This window comes from Caloenas nicobarica, chromosome 1, assembly GCF_036013445.1.
Source record: "Caloenas nicobarica isolate bCalNic1 chromosome 1, bCalNic1.hap1, whole genome shotgun sequence".
NCBI classification, from domain to species: Eukaryota; Metazoa; Chordata; class Aves; order Columbiformes; family Columbidae; genus Caloenas; species Caloenas nicobarica.
Genome location: NC_088245.1, coordinates 76,842,290 through 76,856,626, shown reverse-complemented (window position 1 = coordinate 76,856,626; position 14,337 = coordinate 76,842,290). Strand labels below are relative to the sequence as shown.

General features: G+C 39.3%; 1 protein-coding gene across 2 annotated transcripts in view; it reads left to right on the top strand.

The window, feature by feature from the left end:
* MPPED1 (metallophosphoesterase domain containing 1) overlaps nt 1-14,337 on the top strand; it is a 65,700-nt gene that overhangs the window by 19,993 nt on the left and 31,370 nt on the right. For both annotated transcript variants that reach the window (XM_065639952.1, XM_065639961.1), the window contains one exon: nt 65-250. In XM_065639952.1, the coding sequence (XP_065496024.1) occupies nt 65-250 (186 nt within the window). The remainder of the gene's footprint in view (nt 1-64; nt 251-14,337) is intronic.

Here is a 14,337-nt window from a genome sequence, read left to right as displayed (position 1 = left end):
AGTATTAGAATTGCAAAGCAGACACTAAGAAGTACATAACCTTGTTATGATGCGTTTCCTACAGGGTTGATCCGGTGCCCCATGATGCTCCCAAACCTCCAGGATATACACGATTTGTCTGTATTTCTGATACTCACTCAAGAACTGATCCCATCCAAATGCCATATGGAGATGTGTTAATACATGCTGGTGATTTTACTGAGCTGGGACTTCCTAGTGAAGTAAAAAAATTCAACGAGTGGCTAGGTAGGTATTGAATTCTCTGTGGATTTGAAAGTAAATTTGTTTACTGATTGTATCTACCCCTTCTGCCTCCCAGTAAAAACCATCATGCACTCAAAAATGATGAATATTAATTTGACTTTTAAATTTGAATGGCAATGAGCAGGAATCAGCTTTTTTTTAACAAATATTTTTGCGTTTTTCCAACTGAGCAAATAAGATTTGTGAGACTATTCATCTGTTCTGCCTTCACACTCTCAAGTGTACATTAAGCAACTTCTTGGTGTTAGCAACAATTTAAGTCAGTAGGCCTTTAATGATTTACATGAAACCTCTTACATACATTGTTATGGCTCTGCTTCCCCGCAAAAAAAGTTGTTGTGACTGAAAACATTTGTCTGTTTAACCCCGGAGGCTCATAGTGTTTTTTATCTGAGGCTCAGCTGCAGCACAATGATGAATTCCCAAACAAAGCGAAACATGTGCCTGTGGTTGCTGTCTTGGATGTAGCAGACCAGATGTAGATGCCTTCTGTAGGCAACTGTTGGCATTGGTAACTGAAATTCTGTTCCATTGGGCAAGAGAGCAGTGATTTACATGTGCTTCGGCAATGTTTTGTATATGCTAAAAAAAATGACAGTGAAAATTGGAAAGCATAGACTGTATCCAGACAAAAGCCCTGATCGGTATTGTTCCTGCAGCAATGTGGGTACCTTAATTTAGAATAAAAAGGGATTCTTGATTCTGATACTTCATTATCAAAAAAAGGGTGACAGGAAATGAAGGAGTTGGAGAAAGCAAGGACACAGTTTAAGGGTAATGGATTTCAGTTTTAAGGTTTTCTTTCCTGTACTTGATATTTTTGCATTTTTCCTGGTTTTTTCTGATTGCTGCATATGACAGCATTCAACACTAGGAAGGCATAAAGCAGACAGGTGCATGTAGGCTGAAATGGAATATTAAAAAAAGTCAGGACTTCACAATTTGAACAAATATTTACTAGCAAATAATTATCAGCAAGGCTGATAAATATTTATTAGAGCTTGGGAACCCAATAATATGCCCCACATGGAGCAATTGCATTGTTTTATGAGTATTAGGGTAGGGACAGCATGTAAAAGTAACATAACACATAGTGCCCTCACCTCTGTCTCTGTATCCAAATGTGCATAGGTCGGTTGTAAAACAGAAAGTGAATTTTAATCCTATTTTGTAGATCTCTACCATGCATTATAATACTGTACTGAAAATAGCATATAAAGATTATACAAACCATATGGCTGTCCCTTCTAAATAATACCCATTTTATTTATCTGCTAGTGTGGGAAGAAAAGTGCTTTGGGATATTGCTAGCGAGCAAGGATGGGGGCTATGCACATTACTTGCTGCACAGTTTTTCTCTCCCTAGTTCTCCATCTGCCTCCCTGCTGGTCACAGCTGCACAGTGTTCTGAAGAAGTCCTTAAGCTGAAATCCTCTCAGTATGGTGGGGAGATTTCCCAAGGCATTTCTGTGATGGTCTCTTCATCATTTTTATTCCAAAAGAAGGCTTAATTTTCTGACTTTTCAGGCATGCTTCCAATTTCATGGTAGTGTGCGTTTTGGGAAAAGGTGATCGTGGTGGTTTGAGTTATATTTTTGAAAGAGCATCTTTGAGATAGGCAAATTTAGCAAGTTAAAAGATTTTTTTCACTTTCTTGGCCATTTGAAAAAATGGGAAACTTAATTTTTAGTTCATTCTGGAAAATCCAGTAGAAAAATATTTTGGGGTCACTGCATGGGTTTCATTCAGCTAGCATTTAAAGTTTTGTTCCCGTTCAAAATTGTAAACTTTTTTTTATTATAGACGATGAGATTTCAAAATGGAAACTTTAGCTTTTTTTGAAAGTTTTTTGTTTGTTTGTTTTAAATGAACAGTTTATCAACTCTTGAATATTCACTTCGAGTGTTAGCAAAATCTGTAGTAAATGGCAGAATGGTTAAAGGTGTTCTCCTTGAGAAGAAGAAATTTCAAGTTTTTGTTGGTTGTTCCTGTGTTGTGAAAGGCACTAGTCTCCAAGTTTGGATTTTTCTAGGTAGCTGCTTCAAGTAACTGCCATGATTTTGCATCTCCCACAGCCTACTCAACCTTCTCCTTCTTCCTTGTCTTAACATATTACTAGTTTCTTGAGAAAGTAATTGACAGACCCTGGCACAGACTTTTACCTCCACAATCATTCTTACTTGCCGCCACCCAATTTCCCTGTCCATTCCTTCATCCCATAGCACAGGGATCACCTTCCTTCCCATGTATTTTGTTCTGTGTCAGATCTATGTCTTCTGCCATTACTAGACTAGAACTCTGTTAAAGCCTTGGAATGCACACTAAAATATTTGTTTGTTACACCTTCCCTTGATCTCAGCTTTCTCTTAGGCACTAGGGACATCTCCTCCTGCTTTTGCACCATATCTTTCTACGTAGCATTGATTCCTACCTTTGGCCTTCTGTTCCGTCATACCCTCTAGGGTCTGTGCCACTCTGGGCTGTGGGCCTATTACATCTTTTCAAGAGGCCTTTCAGCAAGTTTGGATTTTATCTTTCTGTTCTACATAAAATTTCTGTGCCTGTCTGATGCAAAGTATATTTTACATTAACATCGTTAACTTCCATGAACCTTATGGTTATATCGAGCACATGCTCAAGTGTTGTGCTAATAGAGGCACGTTGGCTTGTTGAGTCATACCCTAAAATATGTTCTCTCTTTTTTAGGCTAACTGTATGTGGGTACACAGGAAGGCCTGTACCAGCTCAGATAATATGTCTCTCTAGCCCAGTGTTGTCTTTGTGGTTAGCAGCCAAGGTGCTCTGCTCTGTCTGCCCCTTAGTCACCTGGTTTTATGCTTCTTATCCTCTGACACCTAAAGTCCTCCACTTCATTCCATTTCACTTTGTCCTTTTCAGTAATTAGTTGTTTTCCTTCACTTTTCTTTTTCTCAAAGCCCCCTTCCTGCCTTCCCAGAGAGGGATTTGAAGCCTTACTAGGGCTAGGTTGATGCATAACTCTATGGAGGAGATTGGATGCTGGTGATAACTGGCTGTGCATATTTTCTCAGCTTTCTCTGGTAGGCAGTCCAAGGACTTCCTGAGCCATAGCATTACTTTGTATTTAATACATAGATTTTTCTTCTCTGAGTTTTTTAATTGCCTTTTGGATCAATGCAAATTTTGAGTGCTGACACAGTCTTGCATCAGAGTTCCACAATGTGATATGGATTGTGTGAAGAACTTTGCTTACTTTGAACCTGTCATCTTCTAGTTTCATTTGGTATTTCCTAATACAGGAAGAGGCAAGGGAACAATTTCATTCTTCATTCTGCTTAAGAATTTATAGGTTCTCCCAATATCTGCCCTTAAGATATTTTTCAGGCTGAAGACTGTTTAGAAGTCCTTAAATGCCTTTGTACCTCTTTGTACCTCTTTGTTCTATATCCTTTTAAAAATGGTGAGACCAGAACTGCACACGATCTGAGTATACTACAGATTTATCCCCTGGAATAATGACATTCCTAGTTTGCTCTCTTTTCCTTTCTAGTGTTGTGGGTTATTCTGTTTTTATATTTGACTGTGACTGAACAATGAGATGGCATTTTCATAAAATTGCCTATTATAACTCTATGAACTCTTTCCTGAATGGTAATACCTAGTTCAGAACCCGTCAGTGTGTATCTATAGTTGGTATATTTTTTCCAGCACTTGAATTATTCTGCATAAATTTATATTCAGTTTCATCTGTCCTTTTATTGCCCAGTCATTCAGTATCATGCTGTACTTTTGTAAGTCAGATTTCTATTTTGCTACCCTTATGCAAAGTAGCTTAGAAAAAGAAGGGAAAAAGGGATGAATAGTCAGTTTACAAAACTTGCCAATGGTGCCAACCTGGTAATTTCCTTCTCTTTTTTTTTTTTCCCCCAAAATGACCTTTCTCCTATTTTTATATTTAATCTTTTCCTTCTTTTTTTTTTTACCTAGTTTCTTGTCTGACTGTATTTTCTTCCAAATTTGAACATTCAATTTTGGAGGATCAGAAAAAATGAAGTGCAAAAAATGTAGCATGGCAGGGTCAAATAGAAGGCCATGAGGCCAGTGAAACTTTCTAATGACATTGTAAGCATGCATGGTATGACACCTCTGAACATGGGCTAATTTTCCAGTGTATCCAGGAGATTTTAATGACATCACTTTAAACAGCTGAAAATAATTAATGGGAGTAATTTCTAAATATGGTTAGAGAAGGTCCAGAGGAGGTACACACAAACAGTCAGAGGGCTGGAACAGCTCTGCTGGGAGGACAGGCTGAGAGAGTTGAGGTTGTTCAGCCTGGAGAAGGGAAGGCTCCAGGGACACCTTATTGCAGCCTTTCAATATATTAATATAAAAGGGGCTTATAAAAAAGATGAATAAATACGTTTTACTAGGGCCTGTAGTGACAGGAGAAGATGCAGCGGTTTTAAACTGGAAGAGGGTATGTTTTGATTGGATATAAAGAAATTTTTTTTTTTACAATGAACAGGTTGCCCAGAGAGGTTGTGGATGTCTCATTGTTGAAAGTGTTCAAAATCAGATTGGACAGGTCTTTGAGTAACCTGATCTAGTGAAAAATATCCCTGTCCATGGCAGAGGGGTTGGACTAGGTGATCTTTAAAGGTGCCTTCCAACCCAAACCATTCAATGATTCTATGTAATCAAGGCTAAATAAGGTAGATTATATCATAAGATATATCAAGCTCATTATGCACTATAGCTACTCTTGTCCTCAGATTTATCATTATTTTTGGTTTTGTTACTTATTCTCTACCTGCATATAAATCAAATGTGTTGTAGGACAAACACACGTCCTGCTTTAGTGCACTCGTCAAACAATGACTCCAAAACCGTCTATTTCTTATCTCCCATATTGTTGGCACTGCAAATTGCCCACTTGGCTCAGTAGCACTTGTAATTCCCCTTGCTGAAGTCTGTAATATAATTTCCAAATTGTGTATACTCCAGGACTCACTGTCACTTTGAGCTTGTGGGTTACTTTCCTGGAGATTTAACTGAATAGCTGATCTGTGATATAAGCTGCAACACATGCTTCCATATTCTCTCTGAGAATTCTCTTCTGTGCATGGATTGGAAAGATGACTTAAGCCAGCACATTTTAAACTACGCATTGTTTCAGTGTGTTTGCTTGAGATTTTCCAGTGTCAAAGACAGTCTTCCTATTTGAAATTCAAGTTCAAGCTAAATTTTAAATAAAAAACAGAAGGTGCCTTTGCATTGTAGTTGTAAATAATAATTAGCTGTTCAGAGTATTTTCCTGAAAATGTTAATGTTATTTGCATATTGTACACAAACAAGCAAAAAAAATAAATTATTTGGCATGTACTTCAGGAGCTGACCTGGTTAGATTCAGCTCAAAGGCTAATATTTTTGTTTCAGACTGAAAAGTGTTTTAGAGTGAAGATGCCTTCCCAGCTATAGTAACTAGCGGTACTAGAATTACCTGTTTCTAGTATTAGATTTTAGAACAAAATCAGCTAATTTTGGTCAATAAATGTCATCCCTACTTTTAAGTTCTTGATAAAAAAATAAAATACCTTCAGCAAAGCCTGAAAGACTAGGCTTAGCTTTACTTTTGCTTTACTGTTCAGTCTTGCAAAATGATGGTAGTTATTTTTCTTCATCTCTTAACAGGTATTTTATATTTTTAGGTTCAATAATACATTTAAAACAGATCAAAATTGTGTTGAAGAAGAAAGAAAATCGGGCTCAGAGCAGCAAAAGAAATTAGAATTTATAAATTGTAGTCATGCCATTTTGACCATCGGTAATTACACTATTTTTATGTTAATGTAGAAACCCCTTGAAAGAAGTATTTAAGCACTAATTATCTATTTACAAAAGAATGGCTTTGGAAATGCAGTGAAAAAACATTGAGCTGTGTAGGGATTTAGAACAGATGTCATTTTTAAAAGACTGGGCATACTAAAAAAAGTGTTGGGTTCTTTTATTGCATTTCTTAAATGTGTGATCGCTCAGATCTGTCTGTACATCTAAGGCTCAGACAGTGCAGCACAGAAAAGTGCACTGCAACACGCACTTCCAGTATTTCTCCAGTTCTGGGGAGTTAGTATGTCTTGAAGACTTGTGATGGTTAAACTGGCTGCCAGGACTCTCAGGGAATATTTAAGTTACATCCCTGTATTGGGAAGATGACCCAGAACAACTGTTTTCCAGGTATTCCTCCCACGCTAGTGGTAAGAAGCTGTAGAAGCTATAGGAGTGGTAGGTGCTAAAGGATTTTTCCTTCATCCCCTCCTTCCAAACACAGATATGATTTGGGGGGATTTCTTGCTTTTTGTACTAATACTGAGATTGCTTCTTGCCCCTGAGGGAGTGGAAAGTAGCCAGACTTCAAGATTCTGAGTCTTCAGGATGACTTACCTAAAAACATCCTGCGATTTTCATAAATATTGAGATCTCTGACCCCCCAAATAAGCGAGTACAAGTAAACAGTCTTATTCCAGACTAGCAGACAGGTGTAGCTTTAGGAAGGCACTTCAACCCAGAAGTGCAAGGAGCAACCAGGGAACTGAAAGATCTGGAATATTCATTTTGTCAACTGTCATTGCCTCTGGCAGAGATATTTGAAAGAGCCTGAGGAAGACAGGCAACCACATTCTAGTTTGTCCTCTTCAGATTTGACAGCCTCTTTACTGTTCCCGCTTGTAAAATTGTGAAAATGATGCTTGATCCACCTACCACATGAATGTGTTGGAGTATTAATTATTCTCAGTACAGCGCTTTGAACACCTACTGCAAAGCACTACACACAAACATTAAGCATTGTTATTAGTGTGGTGCGTCTTGTAGGGTGATGTGACACACAGCTCTTTGTATTCTTCCCTTCCAGAGGTGACAAGCCGGAGATATTTGTGCGATCTGAAGATCTGAATAGGAATCTGTATCAGTGTGCGGAGAGACCTGTGTAGGAAGTCTAAAGAATTTTTTAATTGTTACTTTTTAACACAGTTCTCTGTCTCCTTTGCTTTCATTGTCCCCAGATACATGTTGTAAACCAAAACTAAAATATTCTAAAGGGCAAAAAAGCTGTTGTAGAGAAATTATCTCCTCAGAGAGGTGTATTATTCAAGCCTATATTCCAGGAAGTAAAAAAGAAAAAAAAATTACAATGGACCCTGTGACTTACTTAGTTGGGGATTCTCAAACCATTAATTGTCATAATCTAAGGGGACATAACAAAGGAAGGTTCAACCTAGGCAAACCCTGCAGTCGTGTAATTTTCTAGGCATCTGTTACTGACCACTAGTGGACAGAAGGTACAGAGCTATGTAATCTTCTGGTTTGTCTCACTACAGCTACTCTAGTAGCCTAGTTTGCAGCATGAATTGGGCTGGTTCAGCATAATTACAGGGTAATTAAATAAACCAGGGTAAAAGGAAAGCCACTTTTCCTTTAGAAGTAATTTGGGCCAATTATTAGACATATGTGTGCGTGCATATAAAACACAGTATATCAAAGAGCCTACGTTGGTCTATTATCGGATTTTTTTTTGTTTGATTTGCCTTTATTTATTTTAAGAAATTCTGTGTTGCAAATGTGAGCAGTGTTGTATGTGTTTGCTGTTTTAGTGTTTGATATAATTGCTGGCTTTTACAATGCGAGAATGTCTAGAGCTAGCAGGTTACGGATGACTTAGGAGGGCGTGTTCATTTACAATGTTATTCCAGATTACACACCATACAAAAAGTATGTTAATGTGAATTTCCCAGACATCAGCCCTAGTGTTTAAACACAGAACTGTCAAAGAGATGCTAAAAAAGCAATCTGAGACAGTTATGCAGTCTTTTTACTATATCACTCACTGCTCTATTCTAAAAGGTTGAAATGAGAGGGAAAAAGCATTAAATGGGCACTTACATGATTGTCACGGCTTTTAATGAATACTAAAAATTCTGCTCAGTACAATAGCAGGAGAGAAGCAAAGCACATCTGCTGGTACAAGTTTGCATTTATCTTGGTGAAGTTGCAAGTTGATAACAATTGTAAGCTGCAAAGGAGGTCACTGGTTGATAAAGATGCCTGACCTCTTAGTACAAGAGGAGCCTGGAGTATAAACATCATGCATTTGCTTTTGAATTATTTGCAGTGTTGATCTAATTTACGGAGAAGACAGCTAGCTGATAGAATGGGATGGATCTTTAAGCACACAGAATTCTACTTTGAACAAAGTCAGATGCAGAGAAATAGCAAACAAAGGCACATTGTGCAGTGCTTTGCATTATGCAGTTTGTAGTTCAAGTATTGGTTTCCAAGCATTTCAAGTTATTTTGTAAAAATTATGTTCAACATAAAAAGGACCTACTGTAGTTTAGAAGTTAAGAATTGCTGTAATAATTTTGTAATTGGTGCATAAACATGAAAAAAATGAGATGTTCAGTTGATTTTCTTAATTAGTAATCTATGGTAATGAAAGGAATAAACAAAGATGTTACCAGCTAAACAATATATATACTCTTACGCAAGTTATATTACCAGAACTACTGTCAGATTCTTACACTAAACAAACAAAGGATAAGAAACTTTCTGAGGAGGGCTTGCCACAACTGCCAAAAACTCCATGTTATCTAGTTAAGAAGTTAGTAAGATGATAATACCATCTGGCTATATATAAGTGAAATATGACATCCCAGGCTTTTTGATAGTAAAATAATCTCAAAGAATGATAAATGACATTGATTTATGAGATTCGGGGGAGAATGTTTTGTGTGATTAATTGTTCTGGGAGCAGAACCACTGCTGCCTGACTTATTGGAGTTTGTCCCGTAGACTTCTGTGGGTTCTTATGTGTCTCATGAGATACCGAAGGTGTCCAATTCCTTTGAAGCCTCTCCTTCAGACTTGGCGTTAGTGTTCTTAGACACTTACAGGAAAGTCAAAGGCACATAATTATCTTTGAGGCCTTTTCTCCTCTGCCAAATATGGTAAATGACTTTTGAATATGTTGGGTGTTTTCAGAGGGTTATTGAGAGACAAGCATACAGAAGTGTAAAGCATCGTACTTCTACAAATTTTGTTTCTGTGAGAAAAAGACACTCTTTGCTGGAACTGCTAAAGTGCAAGAGAATATGTCTCCAGCATTTTTCTGCATACAGGTTGAGATTACAATAAAAGGAAAGGGAAGGGGAAGGGGAAGGAGAAGGGGAAGAGGGGAGCGGCGAGGAGAGGAGAGGAGGAAGGGAAGGGAAAGGAAAGGAGAGGGAAGGAGGAAGGGAAGGGAAAGGAAAGGAAAGGAAAGGAAAAAGATGAAGAACCATGTAGCAGAGAAGGAGAAGGAAGGGAAAAATCTCTTATCCCATGTTAAGATAGAGGCTGAAAGAGTGGATGGTGTCTTGAAGCCCCATTCCAAATTGGCAGAAGGTGCAAGTAGGATGTGGCCTGAAAGAGAAAGCCCTGAAGCCCAGGACAGAATTAGAGCCAGTGGGTTTCTGACAGAATTTTGATGTGTAAACATTTCTGTTGATTCCAAATCCAAATAGGGTGAAGTGGCTAGAGGCTGATTATGGAGGAAAACAATTTTAATCTCTTGAAAGTTAGACATTATGGGAGGGAAAAAACCTTTATTTTAGAAAAAAAAGGTGAAATTTTGCTTGGAAATGATTATTTTATTCACCCCAAAATATTTTAAACTGACATTTTGCTTCAATTTGTTTCCTTGGTAATGTCAGAATCACTAGATGAATTTCCAAATATATCCCATTCCATCCAAGTGGTATTTCAATAGAGAAAACTGTTTGGGTAAACTTTTTCCCACCAATTCTAGGTGTAGTTCATCTCCAGGTTATAGGGATATTTTAGAAGAAACTTCTCAGATGCCAAGAACAGGGGGATCCCCGGTCTTTGGGCAAAACCACTTGGCTTGTTTCGGCTAGTCAGAATAAGAGATCAGAAAAAAAAAAATGTAACTTTCCCCCAAATTCAGAACTTTTCCTTTTTTTTTTGGTTTGTAAAATACATCGTTGACTCCCATAGCATATGTTCTTGCATGTGTTTCTTGGCACTCCTGAAGGGCAGATCTATTTCTTACATGGTTGCTGCCTTAATTTTACTGAGGAATGAATTTTGTCCTGGATATGTGTGCAGAATTCCTATGACAGCCATACATTTTCTTTAATATCTTTGTATACATAGAGCTTCTGTATTAATACCAGGTTTGCTACCTGCCCACCAGCAAAGCCATATGCTAGCATCAAATGTTAATTGGCGATCGGTTGGGTATTTAGTCCTACTCATCTGCTAAATGGATGGTACAAGAAACTTATACTGAAGTTAATGGAATATAATATTTAGTCCTGTTAAATTGCTTGTCTACCATAGATTTGATCCATTAGAATCACAACACTGAGTTTTAAATTTCTTTCAGCATCGCAGGCTCTTTAAAATTCTTGTTTGTTTCAAAGAAACCTAGAATCACACAGGATGGAGGGAACATTGAGTCCAGCCTCCTGTTCAAAGCAGCTCATTAGAGCAGGCTGCTCAAAGCCTTGTCCAGTTTAATTTTGTGTATCTTCAAGGATAGAGATTTCACAGCTGCTCTGGGCACCTATTCCACTTTTTGACCACTCTCATAGTAAAATTCTTTCCTTATACCATGTTCCCACTTGTGTCTGTTGCCTCTTGTATCTTTATGCACGTTTGAGAAGACCCTGGCTCTGCCGTCTTTTGAACCTTGGATCACGTAGTTGCAGACAGCAGTAAGGTCTTCATCTTCTATAGGCTGAACAGACTCAGATCTCAGCCTCTCCCCATAAGCCACATTCCCCAACCATTCTCTGTTGGGCTTGCTTCAGTTTGTCAATATTTTGCTTTTACTGAGGAACCCAGAACTGGACACCACACTCCAGATGTGGTCTCACAAGTGCTAGACAGAGGAGAATAATCGTTCCCCTTGTTCAGCTGGTTCCACTGTTACTAATACAGGCCAGGATGTGGTTGGCTGTCTTTGCCACAAAGACAGACTGCTGAGGCTTGTTGAATGAAGTTACTCCATCCTAGGTGCAGGAGCTTGCACTTGTTTTAAATGAAGTTTATGAGGTTCCTGTCAGCCCATTTTTCCAGACTCTGGAGGTTCCTCTTAGTAGCAAACATGCCCTCCAGAGTGGGGCAGCAAATCCCCACCCTTAATTTGGTGTTGTTTGCAGACTTGCTGAAAGTGCACTCCGTCACATAATTTGGGCTATTAGTAAAGATGAGGAGCAGTATTAGCCCCAGCATCACTAGCTGAGGGATACCTCTAGTGACTGCCCGCCAGATGGACTTTGTACCACTGATTCTAGTCCTTTGAGCAATGTACTCCAGGCGATACTCAACCCACATTATCATCCATCCTTATCTCACCAATTTGGCTATAAGGATGCTATAGGAGATTGTGTCAAAAGCTAAAATCAACGTGAACAACATCCAGTGTTCTCTCTTATCCACTGAGCCAGTCATCTGCTCATAGAAGGCAGTTGTAGTAGGTATGATTTACCCATGTTAAACCAAAGACAGCTACTCCAAATCACTTTCCTGACCTTTGTGTGCCTAGAAAATTACTTTGTGGGAGATTTGTTCCATAATTTTCCCAGGCCTGATGTGAGGCTTGATGGCCTGTAGTTCCCCAGATTTCCCTTCTTGCCTTTTTTGAGGATGGGTGGGACATTTGCCTTTTTCCAGCCGTTGGGAGCTTCTCCAATCCTTTTCAAAGGTGATAGACCTGTGATAGGTGACAGGCCTGTGTCCATCCATTGCAGCAGTCTTGTCAGGTGAGCTATCCCACCATGTCTCCATAATCTCAGAGATGTCATGGCTCTCCACTGTGTATGGACCTCTCCTTCCTCCTGGTTGTTCTCCATGCTGTGCCTGAGAGGAGCATCAGCAAGGCTGCTTTTGCAAGGGTAATGCAAGAGCCCTTGCCATCTTCTTGCTCCCTAGCTGCTTCCTCACTGCCTCCATGCCTTCACTGCCCTTCACAGCACGACAACCCTTCCCCAAGACACCTGATTTAAAACTCTTCCTACTGTATTATTGAACCTGTTGGCAAAGCCACTCTTGCTGCAGTTTGCCAGGGGAACGCCACCCCTGCGCAGCAATCCTTGTTCTTCAAAAAGGGTCCTGTGGTCGTAGAAGCTGGAACACTGCTTGTAGCACCAGCCACGCAGTGTCATGTTAACTGTGGGATGCGTCCACTCCCAGCTGAGCAGTGATCCCCCTTACTGGGATGACTGAGGAGGTAACACCAGGATCACATCCCCCTCACTGTTATCTCAGGGCTGTCAGTCACCCTTGATACGCTCAAGGTTGCTCTTGTGGTACCATTGGTGCCCACATGGATGAAGAGCCAGGGAACTTAATGTTTAGCATATGTCTATTTTGGAAAAGAAGAAGGGAAAAAACCCCAAGGAAAACAGCTTAGCAAATGAAAATGTTAGCCAGTGCCTTTACTAAGGTTTGTTTTCATGAAGTTTGTAAACAGAAGACAAAAGTAACCCACTGCAATGCGTACATCATAGCCACTGCTGTCTTCAATAAGAGTCTTTCTAAGCAAAATAAAATTGTTATAGGAAGCCATGAAAACCTGCATGAGGGGGAATTCAACATTCTCAGCTGTTTGTTTAACAAGGGACAGGAAATGCGCCCAGTGTCTTCTACCAAGCTTGTCACTAGCATCCACTAGCAGGTGTGGGAATAAACTGGTCAACCTGGAAGTGTTTTAATTATCTCTGATCAAGAGCTGGTGGCACAAAATATAATAGATGGAAAAGCAGTTTTCTAAAGCTATGAACACATGTAGAAACACAGCCATATAACAAAAATTTTTACAAGGAGTGTGGTGAAACACTGGCCCAGGTTGCCTAGAGAGGTGGTAGATGCCCCATCCCTAGAAACATCCCAGGCCAGGCTGGATGGGGCTCTGAGCAACCTGATCTAGTTGAAGATGTCCTTGCTCATGGCAGAGGGTTTGGACGAGATGACCTTTGAAGGTCCCTTCCAACCCAAACAACTCTATGATTCTGTGACTCTATTAGGCTATGTGCTCTTGGGCAGGTCTTGGTCCTAGCCAAGGACCGAGCCAAGGCTACAAATTGTGCACTAGTCTGTGCCTAGGAATGGAAAACCATGTATTTGTGTTGGAAGGACAAAATGGAATAAGAAAATACAGAAGAGTTTAAATAATAACATATAAAAAGGAAAAGTAAGAAGTTGTAGGTCAGAAATAGGAAAGAGTTTCTGCTTTAACGCAGTTTTCAGGTAAATATTGATCAGATATTTATAACGTTTGGTGGATCTTCATGCTATAAAAGGCACTTGAAACAGTCACCATTTCTCAGGATTGTGCTGACACACAACGTTGGACTGTGGTGCTGCTGCAGTAAGGTGGTGTTGGTCCCTCTGAGGGCAGTGGTAGAAGGACCATGCTTAGTGCAAAGAGATGTTTAGTATTCAGTGTTGATTTCTGCATGTGGACAAGAGTGAGCACTGGTAAGTATGGATCATGCTGGAAGCAGGGAAGATGGGAAATGTGTAATCAATATTGTGGTCTGATAGCTGAGGGTCTGCATCTGCAGACGCTCAACTGGCGTTCTGCATATATAGTTCATGACGGGTGCCCAGCCAAGAACAAGGTTTCACAGATTTATTCCTGAGGTTGACTTTGCACTTGGGGTAAAAAGTGAAACATATTCACAAGTCTTCTAAGGAACAAAGTTTAAACAAAATATTGTTAAATTTTTGGGCAAGCAGCAAAAAATATCCATGTTAGACAAAAAAAATCAAGATTTAAGGTAGACAAAAAAATTAAGATTTAAAGGGTAAAGTGGGCTTGTGGAGACAAAACCAAGGAAATAGGTTTAACAAGTTTCTGCCTGGTATGGAATGAAAGGAAAACAAACTGAGCTGCAAACTCATCAAAACCACAGTTGTTAATTGAAAAGCTGACAGACCTGTAACTACAGCAGTGCTTCTCGCCACCACTATAATAAATGTAACTGTACATTTAGAGTAATTTGCTAATTTGCCTAAGTAACACCCACA